Consider the following 16,050-nt stretch of genomic DNA (forward strand, 5'->3'; position numbering starts at 1 on the left):
TTAAATTAAAATACTATATTAATTTAAATATGAATAATTATAGAAATTATGATATAATAAATATAGATTTGTTAATAAATAACTAATATAATCATTATAATATATTAAATATAATTTAATATTATATTACATCCGATTTTTTCTTCGATTAATTATTCCGATTAATACCCGATTTTCAGTTAATCCTAAATCGGTAATTCGACCTATCTTCCCCAATTTTTACAACACTGGCTAAATGTAATAAATATAAGTTATTTTTTGGAAAATTACAGAAAATTAATATTCGGTTTTTGATAAATGTGAACCTTAAATATCGCACATCTTTTTTTCTTATGGTGAAATGCTTCAAAACATGAGAAAAAATTTGATAATTTTTGCACGATGAATCGAAATATTTTAAACTACAGGCTGACATCTGTAATAACAGACTTAAACAACATATTTTAAACAGACTTCTAACATGATACTAGAACAGATAAAACTCAACATAACACAATATACATGCATCTGGTAAAATAACTCGTGTTACCAGCTTGCTAAGAAGTAAAACTCCAACAATGTCTGCATAGAAGCCTACTTTAGAGTACAAAACAAAATCAAAATGTCAAATGAAGCTCCAATGCAACGTCAACTAACGAGTACTGTAAAAGTAACGAGCATTTAAAAATATTTAAGCACCATAGCTAAATAAGCATTCCAAGCCATATGGAGATCAGTTGCCTTTCTCAACCTTTAATGTTGTAGCAAATAGACTCCAGTTCCCTCTTCTTGGACTCGTACTCGTCAGCTTTAGCGCTCCTGTGTGCTTCCACCCATTCAATAGCCTCTGTGATAGCTTTCTCCTCCTTCATCCCTTTACCTCTTATGGCATTCCTCATGTCATATGCATAATGTTCAAATGCATTCATTGCCATGATATTCCTTTTGAATTCCTCATCTTCTGCCTTGTACATCTCTGCTTCCTGTATCATTGTCTCAATTGCATTCTTTGTTAGTCTACCCGTGTCGTTAGTTATTGTGACATCTGTCTTCAACCCAGCAATGTTACACTCTGCAGTAACATGTAACACCCCATTTGCATCGATGTCAAACGTAACCACAAAATTATCTTGACCCCTAGGGGCAGGAGGGAGGCCATACAGCGTTGTCTCGCCAAGTTGTTATATTTTGAACATGACCTCTCACCCTCGTAAATTGGAAAGCATACAGACTTCTGATCATCATAGACGGTAACAAAATTCATTTGTTTTCTGGTGGGAATTGTTGTGTTCCTTGGAATAATAACACTCATTGATTCACCCAATGACTCAACCCCGAGTGAGAGCGGGGTAACATCAAGCAGTACTAAATACTTGATGTTAGGATTTCCAGCACCATTCAGTATAGCAGCTTGGACAGCTGCACCATAAGCAACAGCTTCGTCCGGATTAATACTCTTGCACAGCTCCTTCCCATCGAAAAATTCTTGCAATAGCTGCTGCACTTTGGGAATTCTAGTAGATCCACCCACAAGAACCACATCATGGATACTACTCTTCTCCACATCTGCATCTTTCAAACACTTTTCTACAGTCTCCACGCAACTTCTAAATAGATCCATGTTCAAATCTTCAAATTTGGCTCTAGTGATATTTGCGCAGTAATCAATTCCCTCAAATAAAGAATCAACGTCAATAGTTGTCATGGCATTATGAGAAAGAACCCTCTTTGCCTTTTCACAGGCATTTCTCAATCTTCTTAAACATTTAGCATTTCCGCTGATGTCTTTTCTGTGCTTTCTTCTGAAATCCTCAACAAAATGCTCTACCAAACGACTATCGAAGTCCTCACCTCCAAGGTGAGTATCGCCTGCTGTAGCCAAAACTTTAATATTATCCTTTTTCATTTTAAGAAGAGAAACATCAAAAGTACCACCACCAAGATCAAAAACAAACACAGTTTTCTCCCCAGCCGAACTACTTGTAAGCTTTTTGTCAAGACCATAAGCGACTGCAGCCGCTGTTGGCTCAACAAGGATACGCAAGACGTTGAGGCCAGCTATTGTTGCTGCGTCTTTTGTAGCCTGGCGTTGTGAGTCGTTAAAGTGAGCAGGTACAGTTACAACAGCATTCTTTATTTTCATTCCCAGGTATTCCTCAGCAATATTCTTCATCTTTGTGAGAACCATTGACGATATCTCCTCAGGTGAGAATTGTTTCTCAACACCTTTGTAAGTAACAACTATTTTTGGCATTTCAGCAGAACCACTAATTACCTTAAATGGCCAAAGCTTCGTGTCACTTTGTACAGTAGAATCCGTGAATCTTCTTCCAATCAACCTCTTAGCATCTGTGTACAAGAAATATTTTTAATTTTAACATCGAGGATGATTAATTGTTTACCTTTGTGATTTCACTAGCAAAGATTCTATTGCATATATTATATAATTATCATACAAGTTGTGTAATTATCTTTTAGATCTTATTGCAATCGATATGGCCCAAAACATTAATTTTCAATTTTAATATATAAAGATGCAAGAAAATTTAACTACAAAATTGAGAGATCAGTCACAATCGAGTAGATTGATAGCACTAAAGTAAATAAAAGATAATTAGAATGTGAGCAAGGAGAGCCTTCTCCTTTTATGCAGAGAAAACGTATTATAGCACTTGCAGTTGGTCAGTAACGCTTTTTCTTGAAAAATCATACAATTACCTCATGGCTTCATACGTAATCATCTATGTAAAAACTAAACATACTACTGACAAAACTCCAACCAGATATATAGATAAATAACACATGTGCGTACCAAAGATGGTGTTGACAGGATTTGTAGCAGCCTGATTTCTAGCAGCATCGCCAACAAAACGTTCTGTTTCAGTGAAAGCAACACATGACGGTGTAGTTCTGTTACCCTGATCATTTGCAATGATTTCAACTCGATCATGTTGCCAAACTCCAATGCACGAGTATGTTGTGCCTAAATCAATCCCAACTGCTACTCCATCACTACTGCCCATTTTTGCACGTAACTATTTTTGACAACCAGGAATAAACAGAGATTATCACTAAGTTATTAAAGTGTGTACAGAAAGCTGCTTTATGTGAAGGGATCTAAAGTAACTGAATGCGCCATATAGACTGTTATGTTACCCATGCTACCGAGCTTTTCTTATCTGCTAATTATACGGAGTAAGTTTATGAAGGAAAACAGATGTAACTATATAAAGTGGGAATGAAGCAACTTCCATCCACTTGCTCAAAAAAACAAACAGGGACGCACAATATCGTTTTCCTTGATAGAAGCCAGACTACAACTAGCAAAGAATTCACAAATCGCGATGTGAAATAGCCAAAAAAGAAAAGACTCCGACATTTGAAGGCCTTAAATACATATGTTACTTGTGCTACAACGGAAATTAGAAAATAAGTGCCACGTAAGAAGCCAAAAAAACAGGCAAGTGTCTGGTTGTCCAAGTAACTGACATCAGCCAGTGATGAAAGTTGCGCATTAATCAGCCTGATCAAATGCATAGCTCATGAGTCATGGAACAATCAAGATTACTACATCCAGTAAAAGTAGTTATACAAATATAATAAATACTTCATGGTCCTAAACCAGTAAATTTTGTCAAAGAAATTAGTGGACAGGCCGGTTCTTTTCCTCCCTTTCCTTTTGTGTTCGAATTTGTATGACCATGAAACAGGGCGCATTTTAGCTTAGTGCCACTAGAAAAAAAACCATAGCTACAGCTTATTAACTTAATCATAGATCCCATAATTGCTGCAATTTACACTCGAGAAAGCAACCTAATCGAGAAAGCAACCTAATCGATCCGAAAATATAAAAACCCAAAAACGGAGAAATAACCACAATTTTCATCAAACCTCAACAAATATAAATACAAAATCTAAAGGCCCAATAATTCCACTTAAAAATTTAACATAAAATCATTTAATACTTCAAGTAGCATACTAATCAAATAACAGAATCCTTAAAATGCAGAAGCAAAAAAGAATGACAACTAAGAATCTATTAGAAACAGAACTTCTCATAGTTGCAACAATCAAAACAATACAATGAATGTGTAATCTAGTTTACCCAACAAAATAACACAAAAGCCAACTCGAAAATGACCCGAAATGACTCTTACTACTAGAATTTCATTTCTCTATATCAAAAAATTCAGTTTAGAGTAATTTTAACCTAACTCGAAATTGATCAGTTTATCAACTCCAAAATGACTTCAAATAACTCTTACTAAAATATCATTTCTCTATATCTAAAAATTCAATTTCGAGTGATTTTGACCTAGCTCGAAATTGATAAGTCTATCAACTCGAAAATGACCTAAAATAACTCTTACTGACTTATCATTTTTCTATATCTAAAAATTCAATTACAAGTGATTTTGACCTAGCTCGAAATTGATCAGTTTATCAACTCGAAATTGACCTAAAATAACTCTTCCCGATGTATCATTTTTCTATATCTAAAAATTCAATTCAAGTGATTTTGACCTAGCTCAAAATTGATCAGTTTATCAACTCGAAAATGACCTAAAATATCTCTTACCGATGTATTATTTTTCTATATCTAAAAATTCAATTTCGAGTGATTTTAACATAACCCAAAAATGATCGGTTTATCAACTCGAAAATGACCCAAAATAACTATTACTAAAATATCATGTCTCGATACCTAAATATTCAGTTTCGAGTAGTTTTAAAATAACTCGAAATTGATACAAATACCAACACGAACACGAACACGAACATGAGATCAAACCCAAAAATTATACAATATGAGTACGTGCGATAGTAGAAATATGTACATGTATTATGTATATAATGTGACCTGAAAAAGAAGCAGCGGGAGAGATGAATGGAAGCAGAAAAAACAATGACAAAAGTCGACTGCTACTTTTACCAGGACTCTCTTGGAATTCACCCTTTAATATCGGTGCGGTGCCCAGTGCCCTTACTTTTGGGATATTATTTCATGCTACGGTCCCCGGAAAAAAATATTATTTTAACGAGAATAAAAAATGAAATCCAATAAATCAGTTAGTGTCATAGAGGGAGAATCCGATTGGCCAAGACAATAACGATGTGTTTACTAATCTGGTGTTCATTATATTGGGATAAAGATAAATATTATTTTAGGAAGATGATTATTCTATCGATTATTATTTTATTGAGATTGAGTTATATTGTTCTCCATAGTTTCTGATGTCTCATGTATAAAAAATCAGGTAAAAATTTCATCTACTGAAAATCAAATGTATTGTTTTCGATAATTTTTGTATAGCAAGATGATGGATCTAATGCATAAAAAAATCAGGTAAAAACCTCATTTGCAGAAAATCAATTTTACTTTCGTGTTATTTTTATGTACCAAAAATTGAATTTCAAAAACAATACTACATAAATTTGGAACAAAGGCCCATATTGTCACTATTTCAGTTAATAATGCCCAAATTGTCATTTCAGGAAAAAAAGATCCAAAATGTCACCTCATATAATGTTCCGTTTTTTAATATATACAAAACGGAACATCGTCTTCCGTTTTGCCTTTTATTTTGTTTTAATAAATTAATGTTATGTTTTTCAATATTTATATTTATTTAATATTTTTAGAATTTATAAATGATACCATAATTTAACAATTTTTAACATTTAGGGTTCATCAATTCTCCTTTGTGTTTTAAAAACATTTAAAAAGAAATTAATAAATGTTACACCGATTTAGGGTTTAGGATTTAGGGTTTATGGCCTTTAGAGCCTAAACCCTAATTTAATCTAGGCCCTAAACCCTAGGAACCGGAAATATTAAATTTAAATTAAATAATTATAAAATTAACAATTTTTAATATTTAGGGTTCACCAATTCCCTTTTTGGTTTTAGAAACATTTACAAAGAAATTAAAAAATGTTACACCTAAATCCTAGAGCCCAAACCCTAATTTAATCTAGGGTTGGCCCTAAACCCTAGGAACCAATAATATTAATTTTAAATTAAATAATTATAAAATTTAAGGATGTAATTTAATTTAATAATTTTTAACATTTTAGTATTCAACAATCCCCTTTTGGGTTTTAGAAAATAATTTAAAATATTTTTTATTAATTTATGATTTAATAATTTACAAGATATAGTGTTTTGTTTATTTTTATTTTTTTTAAAAAGGTAAAAACGTTACTTTATGTGACGTTTTGCTACAAAACGCACGTTTTGCCCTATAAAAAAATCAAAGTGTTAAAACGGTACACGAAGTTCCGTTTTCGCATATATAAAAACTTAAAGTGTTAAAACGGCAGACGAAGTTCCGTTTTACCTTTAAAAAAAATAAATCAAAACAGAACACGATGTTCCGTTAAAAAGTGACATATAGGGCCATGTTTTTCAAAAATGACAATTTAGACCATTTTTATGTCAAACTGACATATAAGGCCACCATCCACGTTTTAACTTATAACACTTTATATAAATAAAATTGTTGTCTATGAACAATATTGGAGGGTCTAGGATGTTGCGTAACATCAACTATCATGGCTGCTTTACCTCATTCAAGAGTGCACTGTTTTTAGTTTGGTCCTCCTTGTAAAAAATCAACACTCGTAATATACAAATTCTGAAACAAGATATTCGGGATACTTTTTTTTTTTTTTGACATATATGGCTTATAGCCTTACAAATGAGTATCTGTTCTCAGAAATTCTCGGGGGTGAGCGAGGATCGAATCCAGAACCTGCCTTACAAATGAGGATCGAACCCAGAACCTGGGCCGACAGAGGATAAACTCTTAACCAATTGAGTTATCCAACAAATTATTAATCACAAATATCAACAAATTATACAAACCAAGACATAGATGAGAAATTTCTAATCACCTACACCATTAAACACTTCTGGACCCCCTAGATCCGCCTCCTACCAGTACCCCATAGCAAAGTAACAGAGATGATATGATATTCTTCATCAGTGGACAGTTAAAAAACAACCACCAAGAGATCTGTAAGAAGATGAGTGTTTGATGAATCGAAACCATAAACACCAGGCGACATTTGTAACAACAGCCTTAAACAGCATAATTTGATCAAACTTTTAGCATAATACTAGAACAGAAAAACTCAATGTAACAGAATATACATCTGATAAAATAAACTGTGTTGTTACCAGCTTGCTAAGAAGTAAAACTCCAGCGAAAAATTAGTACTTAGCATGCAACACAGTGTCTGCACAGAAGCCTACTTCAATCATTCGTTAAGTTTGGATACCTAATAGAAACAGTTCAAAGCATTCAAAGCTCCGTGGGTGATTCAAACATGAACAAAAATAGGCGTTAGAAGCTTGCTATGAAATACGGAAATCAGTTGTCTTTATCAACCTTGATGTCGTAGCAAATAGACTCCAGTTCCCTCTTCTTGGAATCGTACTCATCAGCTTTAGCGCTCCTGTGTGCTTCCACCCATTCAATAGCCTCTGTAATAGCTTCCTCCTGCTTTATCGGTTTACCTCTTGTGGCATTCTTCATGTCATATGCATAATCTTCAAATGCATTCATTGCCCTGATCCCCCTTTTAAACTCCTCATCTTCAGCCCTGTACATCTCTGCTTCTCGTATCATCGTTTCAATTGCATTCTTTGTTAGTCTTCCCTTGTCGTTGGTTATTGTTATATTTGTCTTCAACCCAGCAATCTTGCACTCTGCAGTAACATGTAACACCCCATTTGCATCGATGTCAAACGTAACCACAAAATTATCTTGACCCCTAGGAGCAGGAGGGAGGCCATACAGCGTTGTCTCGCCAAGTAAGTTGTTATATTTTGAACATGACCTCTCACCCTCGTAAATTGGAAAGCTTACAGACTTCTGATAATCAACAATGGTAACAAAATCCATTTGTTTTCTGGTGGGAATTGTTGTGTTCCTTGGAATGATAACACTCATTGATTCACCCGAGTGAGAGCGGGGTAACATCAAGCAGTACTAAATACTTAATGTTAGGATTCCCAGCACCATTCAGTATAGCAGCTTGGACACCTGCACCATAAGCGACAGCCTCATCAGGATTAATACTCTTGCACAACTCCTTCCCATCGAAAAATTCTTGCAATAGCTGCTGCACTTTGGGAATTCTAGTAGATCCACCAACAAGTACAACATCATGGATCCTACTCTTGTCCATATCCGCATCTTTCAAACACTTTTCTACAGTCTTCATGCAACTTCTAAATAAATCCATGTTCAAATCTTCAAACTTGGCTCTAGTGATATTTGCGTAGTAATCAATTCCCTCAAAAAGAGAATCTACGTCAATAGTTGTCATGGCATTATGAGAAAGAACCCTCTTAGCCTTTTCACATGCATTTCTCAATCTTCTTAAACATTTAGCATTTCCACTGATGTCTTTCCTATGCTTTCTTCTGAAATCCTCAACAAAATGCTCTACCAAACGACTATCGAAGTCCTCACCTCCAAGGTGAGTATCGCCTGCTGTAGCCAGAACTTTAATATTATCCTTTTTCATTTTAAGAAGTGAGACATCAAAAGTACCACCACCAAGATCAAAAACAAGCACAGTTTTCTCCCCATCCGAACTACTTATAAGCTTTTTGTCAAGACCGTAAGCGACTGCAGCCGCTGTAGGTTCAACAAGGATACACAAGATGTTGAGGCCAGCTATTGTTGCTGCGTCTTTTGTGGCCTAGCGCTGTGAGTCATTAAAGTGAGCAGGAACAGTTACAACAGCATTCTTTACTTTCATTCCCAGGTAATCTTCAGCAATATTCTTCATCTTAATGAGAACCATTGAAGATAACTCCTCAGGCGAGAATTGTTTCTTCTTACCTTTTTAAGTAACAACTATTTTTGGCATGTCATCAGAACCACTTACTACCTTAAATGGCCAAAGCTTCATGTCACTTTGCACAATAGAATCCGTGAATCTCCTTCCAATCAAAACGTTGTGTTTCAGTAAAAGCAACACATGACGGTGTAGTTCTGTGACCCTGATCATTTGCAATGATTTCAACTGGATCATGTTGCCAAACTCCAATGCACGAGTATGTTGTGCCTAAATCAATCCCAACTGCTACTCCATCACTACTGCCCATTTTTGCACCTAACTGTTTTCGACAACCAGGAATTAACAAAGATTATCTGCAAGTTACCAAAGAGTGAGCAGAAATAGCCTAAAAAGGAAACACTCCAACTTTTGACGCCTTATATACATATGTTACAAGTGCATGGTGCTACAACAAAAATTTCATACTAGATCCTCCCTTTTATTAACGGTGGAAAAAGGTAAAATTTAATTTTATGAGGACATGGGGACACGGGACAGTGGCCATTACTAGATCCTCCTGGGCCTAAGTAAACTTTCAACAATTTCATACTACTATAGTTTCCGAATTTATACTCTTGAAAGCAACCTAATCAATTAGGAAAAAACAAAACCAAAAACTGAAAAAGCACAATTTTCATCAAATATTAACAGAAAAATAACTAGAAAAGCTAAATTTCCAATAACCCCCTTAAAAAATTAACATAAAATCATTGAATAAATTATGTAGCAATTAGCATACACAAAGCATCTTTAAAAAAACAGGAGCAATAAAGAACCGTACTAAAGACTGCTATACAATTATCTCAGCAATACGAGCATGATGCACCACAATAAAAGATTTACAAGACAATTATGATTTTAGCAAAGAAAATTGTAATTTGATCTTTACAATGTATTCCTTAAATTTTGATTATTTTTATATATATCGTATTGTTTATGATTAATATTTATTTTACCTACAAAAGAATCATACAGTAAATAAATAAATATACTCAGGTACATGCAATGACCTGTTGTGGAAAACAGATGAGGCTGAAGCAACATTTTCGGACCGAGTGAGTCATAATCGAACCCAGAATAAGATAACAAAAAATAAGTTTTAATCACTTCAGTTATCTTACCGTTAATTTAAAAATAAAGACGAGTACTTTAAAACATACAGTTAATAATCGATAAATAATAATTTTGTTAAAATAATATTATTCGTTGGTCCCAATATAATGGTCCGATACAATAATAAATCGCTAAAGTAATATTTTTTTCTTGTTCCGATCATATTATTTTAAAGAGATTTAATTGTAGCAAGTTTCTAATTATTTCATTTTATATAAATTAGTCATTAATATAAATTTCTTACATTTTAAAATTTAAGCTATAGATGTGATTTAAAATTTCTTAAAACTTCCAAATTTTTTTTAATGTAACTCAAGCCCTTTAATATTAAAACATATAGGATATAAATTTTTAGTAATTTTTTGCATTCTCTTGTTAGTACAGATTTTTTTTATTGAATATTATAGATAAAGAGAGAAAAATGAAGGACATTGCTCCATCAAGTAAGAATACAATGACCAAAATCATCAATGTTATTGATGATTGATTTTCCACCGGTTTAAACTTTTTATTCGAACCGAAAATGACTATTGTTTAAACTATTTTCTAAGTTATGTTAAGACTTATGAATTTAATGTAACGACTATAATATTTTAGATGACTGTAATATTTAAGTTCTAAATTTCATCTTCTTAACTTTTACGGACTTATTTTATATACTTGTTCAACCCGATTAAAGCAATCCAAACCGACCCAACCCGTCATAATATTAATAGGGTTGGGTTGTATAATTATTCAGGGGTTAATGGGTTGATAATTTTATAGGCCGAACTAATTGGGATGGGTCGTAAAATGTTATAACCCTGCTCAGCCCAACCCACGTGCAGCCTTGTATAATACAATCCACATGCGTGGATGCAAATAAGTTTGGCTAGCTAAAGTTCATCATTTTGTTCTTCAGTTGCAGACGTTAATGGCTCTACCACGGAAGGTATACAGTCCACCTTGTACCGCAGAACCTAGTCCAAGCAACATAATCAAGTCACAAACATGAAATCACAGTTTAACTGATAAACAGTTGTCCAAGACTACCAGCACAATCATGGTTACAGGAATATGATCATCGCATTTGGCAGAGCAGGTTATATATACAGAAAAGTAACAGAGATGACATGATATTCTTCATCAGTGGCCAGTTAAAAGAGTTTGATGAATCGAAACCATCAACTCCAGGCCGACATTTGTAAGAACAGACTTAAATATCATATTTTAAACATACTTTTAGCATAATACTACTACAGAAGAAATTCAAAGTAACACAGTGATAACAAGCATGGATTTCAAGATATATGTGTGTGCATCACAGAGTAAACAGATGATACTGGGAGTAAATATTAAGGCTAGCTTGTTATAAATTCATTGTATATCTTAAAACAAATGTTAAGTCCTCCTTATATGGAGATGGGAATGCAGTGATAGACTAGCAGACAAAAACACTCTGACGATAAAATAACAACCAATAATAACAATATGGAGAGTGACAGGCTGGGCACATGATGTGGTCCTTATTACACAGTACATAAACATCTGGTAAATTAAACAGTGTTACCAGCTTGCTAAGAAGTAAAACTCTAACGAAGAAAATTACTCAGCATGCAACACAGTTTCTGCATATACTACTAGAAATAGTGCTTACGACATCACCCCTTCAACATCGGTTAAAAATGTCACTAATGTTAAAAGTAATTTTAACATCGAACATTTCAAAACAGTTCAAATACCTAATAGAAAACAGTTCAAAACGTTCAACGCTCCGTGGGTGATTCAAACATAAACAGAAATAGCATTATGCCAACAACCACTCCAAATGCGACATCAACTAAGGGGTACTAAAAAAAGATTCAGCACCTAAAGAAAATAAGCTTCAGAAGCTTGTAATGAAATATGCTGACAGCAATAGGTTTCAGTTTCCTCAACTTGGACTCGTTATTGTACTACACTTCAGTTACCTAATAGCAAATAAATTGCTTCCAATGAAATAAGGAATTAGTTATTGTAGCTAGACTTTAGTTTCCGCTTCTTGGACCCGTAGTCATCAGCTTCAGCACTCCTCTGTGCTTCAACCCACTGAATAGCCTTCCTGATAACTTCCTCCTTCTGCATCTGTTCAGCTCTTCTGGCATCCCGAATGTCATATGCATAATTTTCAAATGCATTCATTGCCTTAATCATCCTTTTGAACGCCTCATCTTCAGCCCTATACATCTCTGCTTCTCGTATCATTGTCTCAATTTCATTCTTTGTGAGTCTTCCCTTGTCGTTGGTTATGGTTATATTTGTCTTTGAACCAGCAATCCTACACTCTGCAGTAACATGTAACACCCCATTTTCATCAATGTCAAATGTCACCATAACTCTAACTTTACCTCTAGGGGCAGGAGGGAGGCCATACAGTGTTGTCTGACCCAGTAAGTTGTTATATGTTGAACACGATCTCTCACCCTCGAAAACTAAAATGCACATGCTATGCTGATCATCCACACAGGTACTGTATTCCATTTGTTTCCGGGTGGGAATTGTTGTGTTCCTTGGAATTATAGTACTCATTAATTTACCCAACACCTCAACCCCAAGTGAGAGAGGGGTAACATCTTGGAGTACTAAATACTTAATATTAAGATTTCCAGTACCACTCAGTACAGCCGCTTGGACAGCTGCACCATAAGCAACAGCTTCATCAGGATTAATACTCTTGCACAACTCTTTCCCGTCGAAAAATTCTTGCAATAGCTGCTGCACTTTGGGAATTCTAGTAGATCCGCCCACAAGTACAACATCACGGATCCAACTCTTCTCCATATCCGCATCTTTCAAACACTTTTTTACAGTCTCCACACAACTTCTAAATAAATCCATGTTTAAATGTTCGAATTTGGCACGAGTGATATCTGAACAGAAATCAATTCCCTCGTACAAAGAATCTACATCAATAGTTGTCATTGCATTATGAGAGAGAACCCTCTTTGCCTTTTCACATGCATTTCTCAATCTTCTTAGAGATTTAGCATTTCCACTTATGTCTTTTCTGTGTTTTCTTTTGAATTCCTCGACAAAATGCTTTAGCAAACGATTGTCGAAGTCTTCACCTCCAAGGTGAGTGTCTCCTGCTGTAGCAAGAACTTCAATATTATCCTTTTCCATCTGAAGGAGAGAAACATCAAAAGTACCACCACCAAGATCAAAAACAAGCACCGTCGTCTGCCCAGATGAACTACTTGTAAGCTTTTTGTCAAGACCATAAGCAACTGCAGCTGCTGTTGGCTCAACAAGAATACGCAAGACGTTGAGGCCAGCTATTGTTGCTGCGTCTTTTGTAGCCTGGCGCTGTGAGTCGTTAAAGTGAGCGGGGACAGTTACAACAGCATTCTTTATTTTCATTCCCAGGTAATCTTCAGCAATATTCTTAATCTTAATGAGAACCATTGAAGATAACTCCTCGGGTGAGAATTGTTTTTCCACACCTTTGTAAGTAACAACAATTTCTGGCATGTTAGCAGAACCACTTACTACCTTAAATGGCCAAAGCTTCGTGTCACTTTGTACAGTAGAATCCGTGAATCTCCTTCCAATCAATCTCTTAGCATCTGTGTACAAATAATATTGTTAATTTTAAAATCCACGATGATTAGTTGTTTACCTTTGTGGTTTCACTAGCAAAGATTTGCATATATCATATAAATATCATGCAAATGTTGCCATTAGAGCACGTACAAGTTGTGTGATTATCTTTTAGATCTTATTGCAATCTACATGGCCCAAAACACGAATTTTCAATTTTAACATTTAAGGTGCAAATTAATTCAACTACAAAACTGAGAGATTAGTCATAATCGAGTAGAATAGCACTAAAGTAACTAAGAGATTATTTTTTTAGAATGTGATGAAGGAGATCCGTGTCCTTCTATGCAGAAAAAACGTATTATAGCACTAGTTGGTCAGTAGCGCTTTCACCTTCGAAAATCACACAATTACCTCATGGCTTCATATATAATCATCAACGCAAAAAAACTAAACTTGCTACTGACAAAACTCAATCAGATATATAGATAAATAACATGAGTACCGAAAATAGTGTTGACAGGATTTCTAGCAGCCTGATTTCTAGCAGCATCGCCAACAAAACGTTCTGTTTCAGTAAAAGCAACACATGACGGTGTAGTTCTGTTGCCCTGATCATTTGCAATGATTTCCACTCGATCATGTTGCCAAACTCCAACACACGAGTATGTTGTGCCTAAATCAATCCCAACTGCTACTCCATCATTATTGCCCATCTCTGCACGAACTATTTTTGACAACCAAAAATTAACAGTGGCTATCAGTAAATTACAATAGAGTGTGCAGAAAGCTCCTTTACATTAAGGTATATTAAGTAAGTGTATGCTATCCAGTGCCACACAAATTGTCACCCATGCTAACGAGTTTTTCTTTTGCTAATTATACCGAGCAAGTTAATGAAGGAAAACAGATGTTACTAGATAAAGTGGGGAATGAAATGACTTCCATCACTTCAGCGAGTGACAAAGATTATGCATCAATTAGCCTAACCAAATGCATAGCTCATGAGTGGAACAATCAAGATTACTACAGCAGTAAAAGCAGTTATAAAAAACAATCTACTTCAAGGTCCTAAACCAGTAAATTTTTTGTTAACGAAATTATTTGAGAGGCTGGTTCTTTTCCCCTCTGTCCTTCAAATTTCTATTACCATCAAAAAGGGCGAGTTTGAACAAAATGTAATTCCACTGGAAAAGAATCATAACTACAGCTTATTTGCTTGCTTTTATCTGCAAACAGAACTTATTATTGCTGCAATTTATACCCTCGAAAGCAACCTAATCGATCCGAGAATATAAAAACCCCAAAACAGAGAAAGAAACCACAATTTCATCAAACCCCAACAAATATAACTAGAAAATCTAAAGACCCAATACTCCCACTTTAAAATTTAACATAAATTCATTTAAGGAAAATGCTAGACACCCGGAAAAAATCCCAAATTTTTTCTAATAATACTATGAGATCCCGCGTCCCCACAAATAAAAATTCGCCATTTGTCGTGCTACATCAGTTGAAGTGAACCTACTTTATTTGTCATAAATGTACCAATCATGCTATAAATTTAGCAACAAAAGAAAACAATCCTACTATACAAATTACAATTAATGTGATCTAGTTTACAGGTACAAAATCTAAAAATGGCCCAAGATTACTCTAACTAGAATATTATTTCGCCATAATTAAATACAAACACGAAAACATAAGTTCGAAACCAAGCATATATTAAAAATGAGTACAACAAGCAAGTATATATAATGTGACCTGGAAAAGATGCAGCGGAAGCGGTAAAAATAATGACCTAACGTCGACGAGGGAACTATGTTGCTACTTTTACGAGGGCTGTCTCTGGCATGTGAGTAACTTCTTTTATGTTTAACCCTAAAAAAGCCACGTCTAAACTTACTGGCTCACAGGGAGGGCAATGGACTGGTTTAGCTATAATTAACTCGGTTTCGGTTTCGGTTACAAAACCGACAAATATAAAAACAAGAAGTAATATAGAAGTGGAAGAAGTTGATGTGCGCAACCTAGAGAAATTGAATTATTATTAATAAATTACAGAGGCTAAAATATAAGAAAAGTTTAGTACATATAAGCTTCTAAAATGAACCAAACTTAAATTTCTCATTTGCAAATGTATTCTGTTGTTCTCTTTTTTTTTCTCAAAACCTGTATTTCTCTTGTTAGCAATACTAGATGTAAATTTAGACAAATGTAGTAACACTTCTGCAGAGTTGTTTGACAACATGATTGGATACACTAATTTGCTTATACAGACCAAACAGTCTGGGCTCAGGGATCTATCTTTACAAATTAAACTGATTATAATAGAAGAGTTCTAATTTTTTAAAAAAAAATCAGAATTAATATATAAGTTTATGTAAAATATAGTATTTATTGATTAAAATTAATAATCGGTTCGGTTTGGTTGGAACATATAACCAGAATCGGGCCATTTAAATTGTTTTGGTTTTTTGTTTCGGCTCGGTTTTATTCAGTTCAGTTTTCTTCGGTTTTCTCCGGTTTCTGTTCGTTTGGTTT

General features: G+C 34.5%; 1 protein-coding gene and 2 pseudogenes across 3 annotated transcripts; all 3 read right to left on the minus strand.

Annotated features, from left to right (window-relative positions):
- Positions 1 to 421: 421 nt before the first annotated feature.
- LOC141659538 (heat shock cognate 70 kDa protein-like) lies at positions 422 to 4,790 on the minus strand (annotated as a pseudogene).
- A 2,565-nt stretch (positions 4,791 to 7,355) lies between these two features.
- LOC141661319 (heat shock cognate 70 kDa protein-like) lies at positions 7,356 to 9,103 on the minus strand (annotated as a pseudogene).
- A 2,584-nt stretch (positions 9,104 to 11,687) lies between these two features.
- LOC141659543 (heat shock cognate 70 kDa protein-like) lies at positions 11,688 to 15,534 on the minus strand. Of its 3 annotated transcripts, none has more exons than XM_074466463.1 (3): positions 15,271 to 15,534; positions 14,012 to 14,224; positions 11,688 to 13,532 (listed from the first exon to the last, which is right to left on the minus strand). In XM_074466463.1, the coding sequence occupies exons 2-3, from the start codon at positions 14,220 to 14,222 to the stop codon at positions 11,935 to 11,937; spliced, it is 1,809 nt and encodes a 602-aa protein (XP_074322564.1). In that variant the 5' UTR covers positions 14,223 to 14,224; positions 15,271 to 15,534; the 3' UTR covers positions 11,688 to 11,934. The 3 variants fall into 3 exon arrangements, with proteins under 3 accessions (XP_074322564.1, XP_074322563.1, XP_074322562.1); XM_074466462.1 differs by having other exon boundaries at positions 14,012 to 14,233; XM_074466461.1 differs by lacking the exon at positions 15,271 to 15,534 and having other exon boundaries at positions 14,012 to 15,038.
- Positions 15,535 to 16,050: the final 516 nt, after the last annotated feature.

This window comes from Apium graveolens, chromosome 5 (genome assembly GCF_009905375.1).
Source record: "Apium graveolens cultivar Ventura chromosome 5, ASM990537v1, whole genome shotgun sequence".
NCBI classification, from domain to species: domain Eukaryota; kingdom Viridiplantae; phylum Streptophyta; class Magnoliopsida; order Apiales; family Apiaceae; genus Apium; species Apium graveolens.

What these genes read in the sequence shown, in the direction of transcription:
- LOC141659543 (XM_074466463.1), bottom strand. Translation starts at nt 14,222, where the DNA reads ATGGGCAATAATGATGGAGTAGCAGTTGGGATTGATTTAGGCACAACA. An exon ending in TCCTGTCAACACTATTTTCG is followed by an intron (nt 13,533 to 14,011) that starts GTACTCATGTTA and finishes ATTTGTACACAG; the next exon opens with ATGCTAAGAGATTGATTGGA.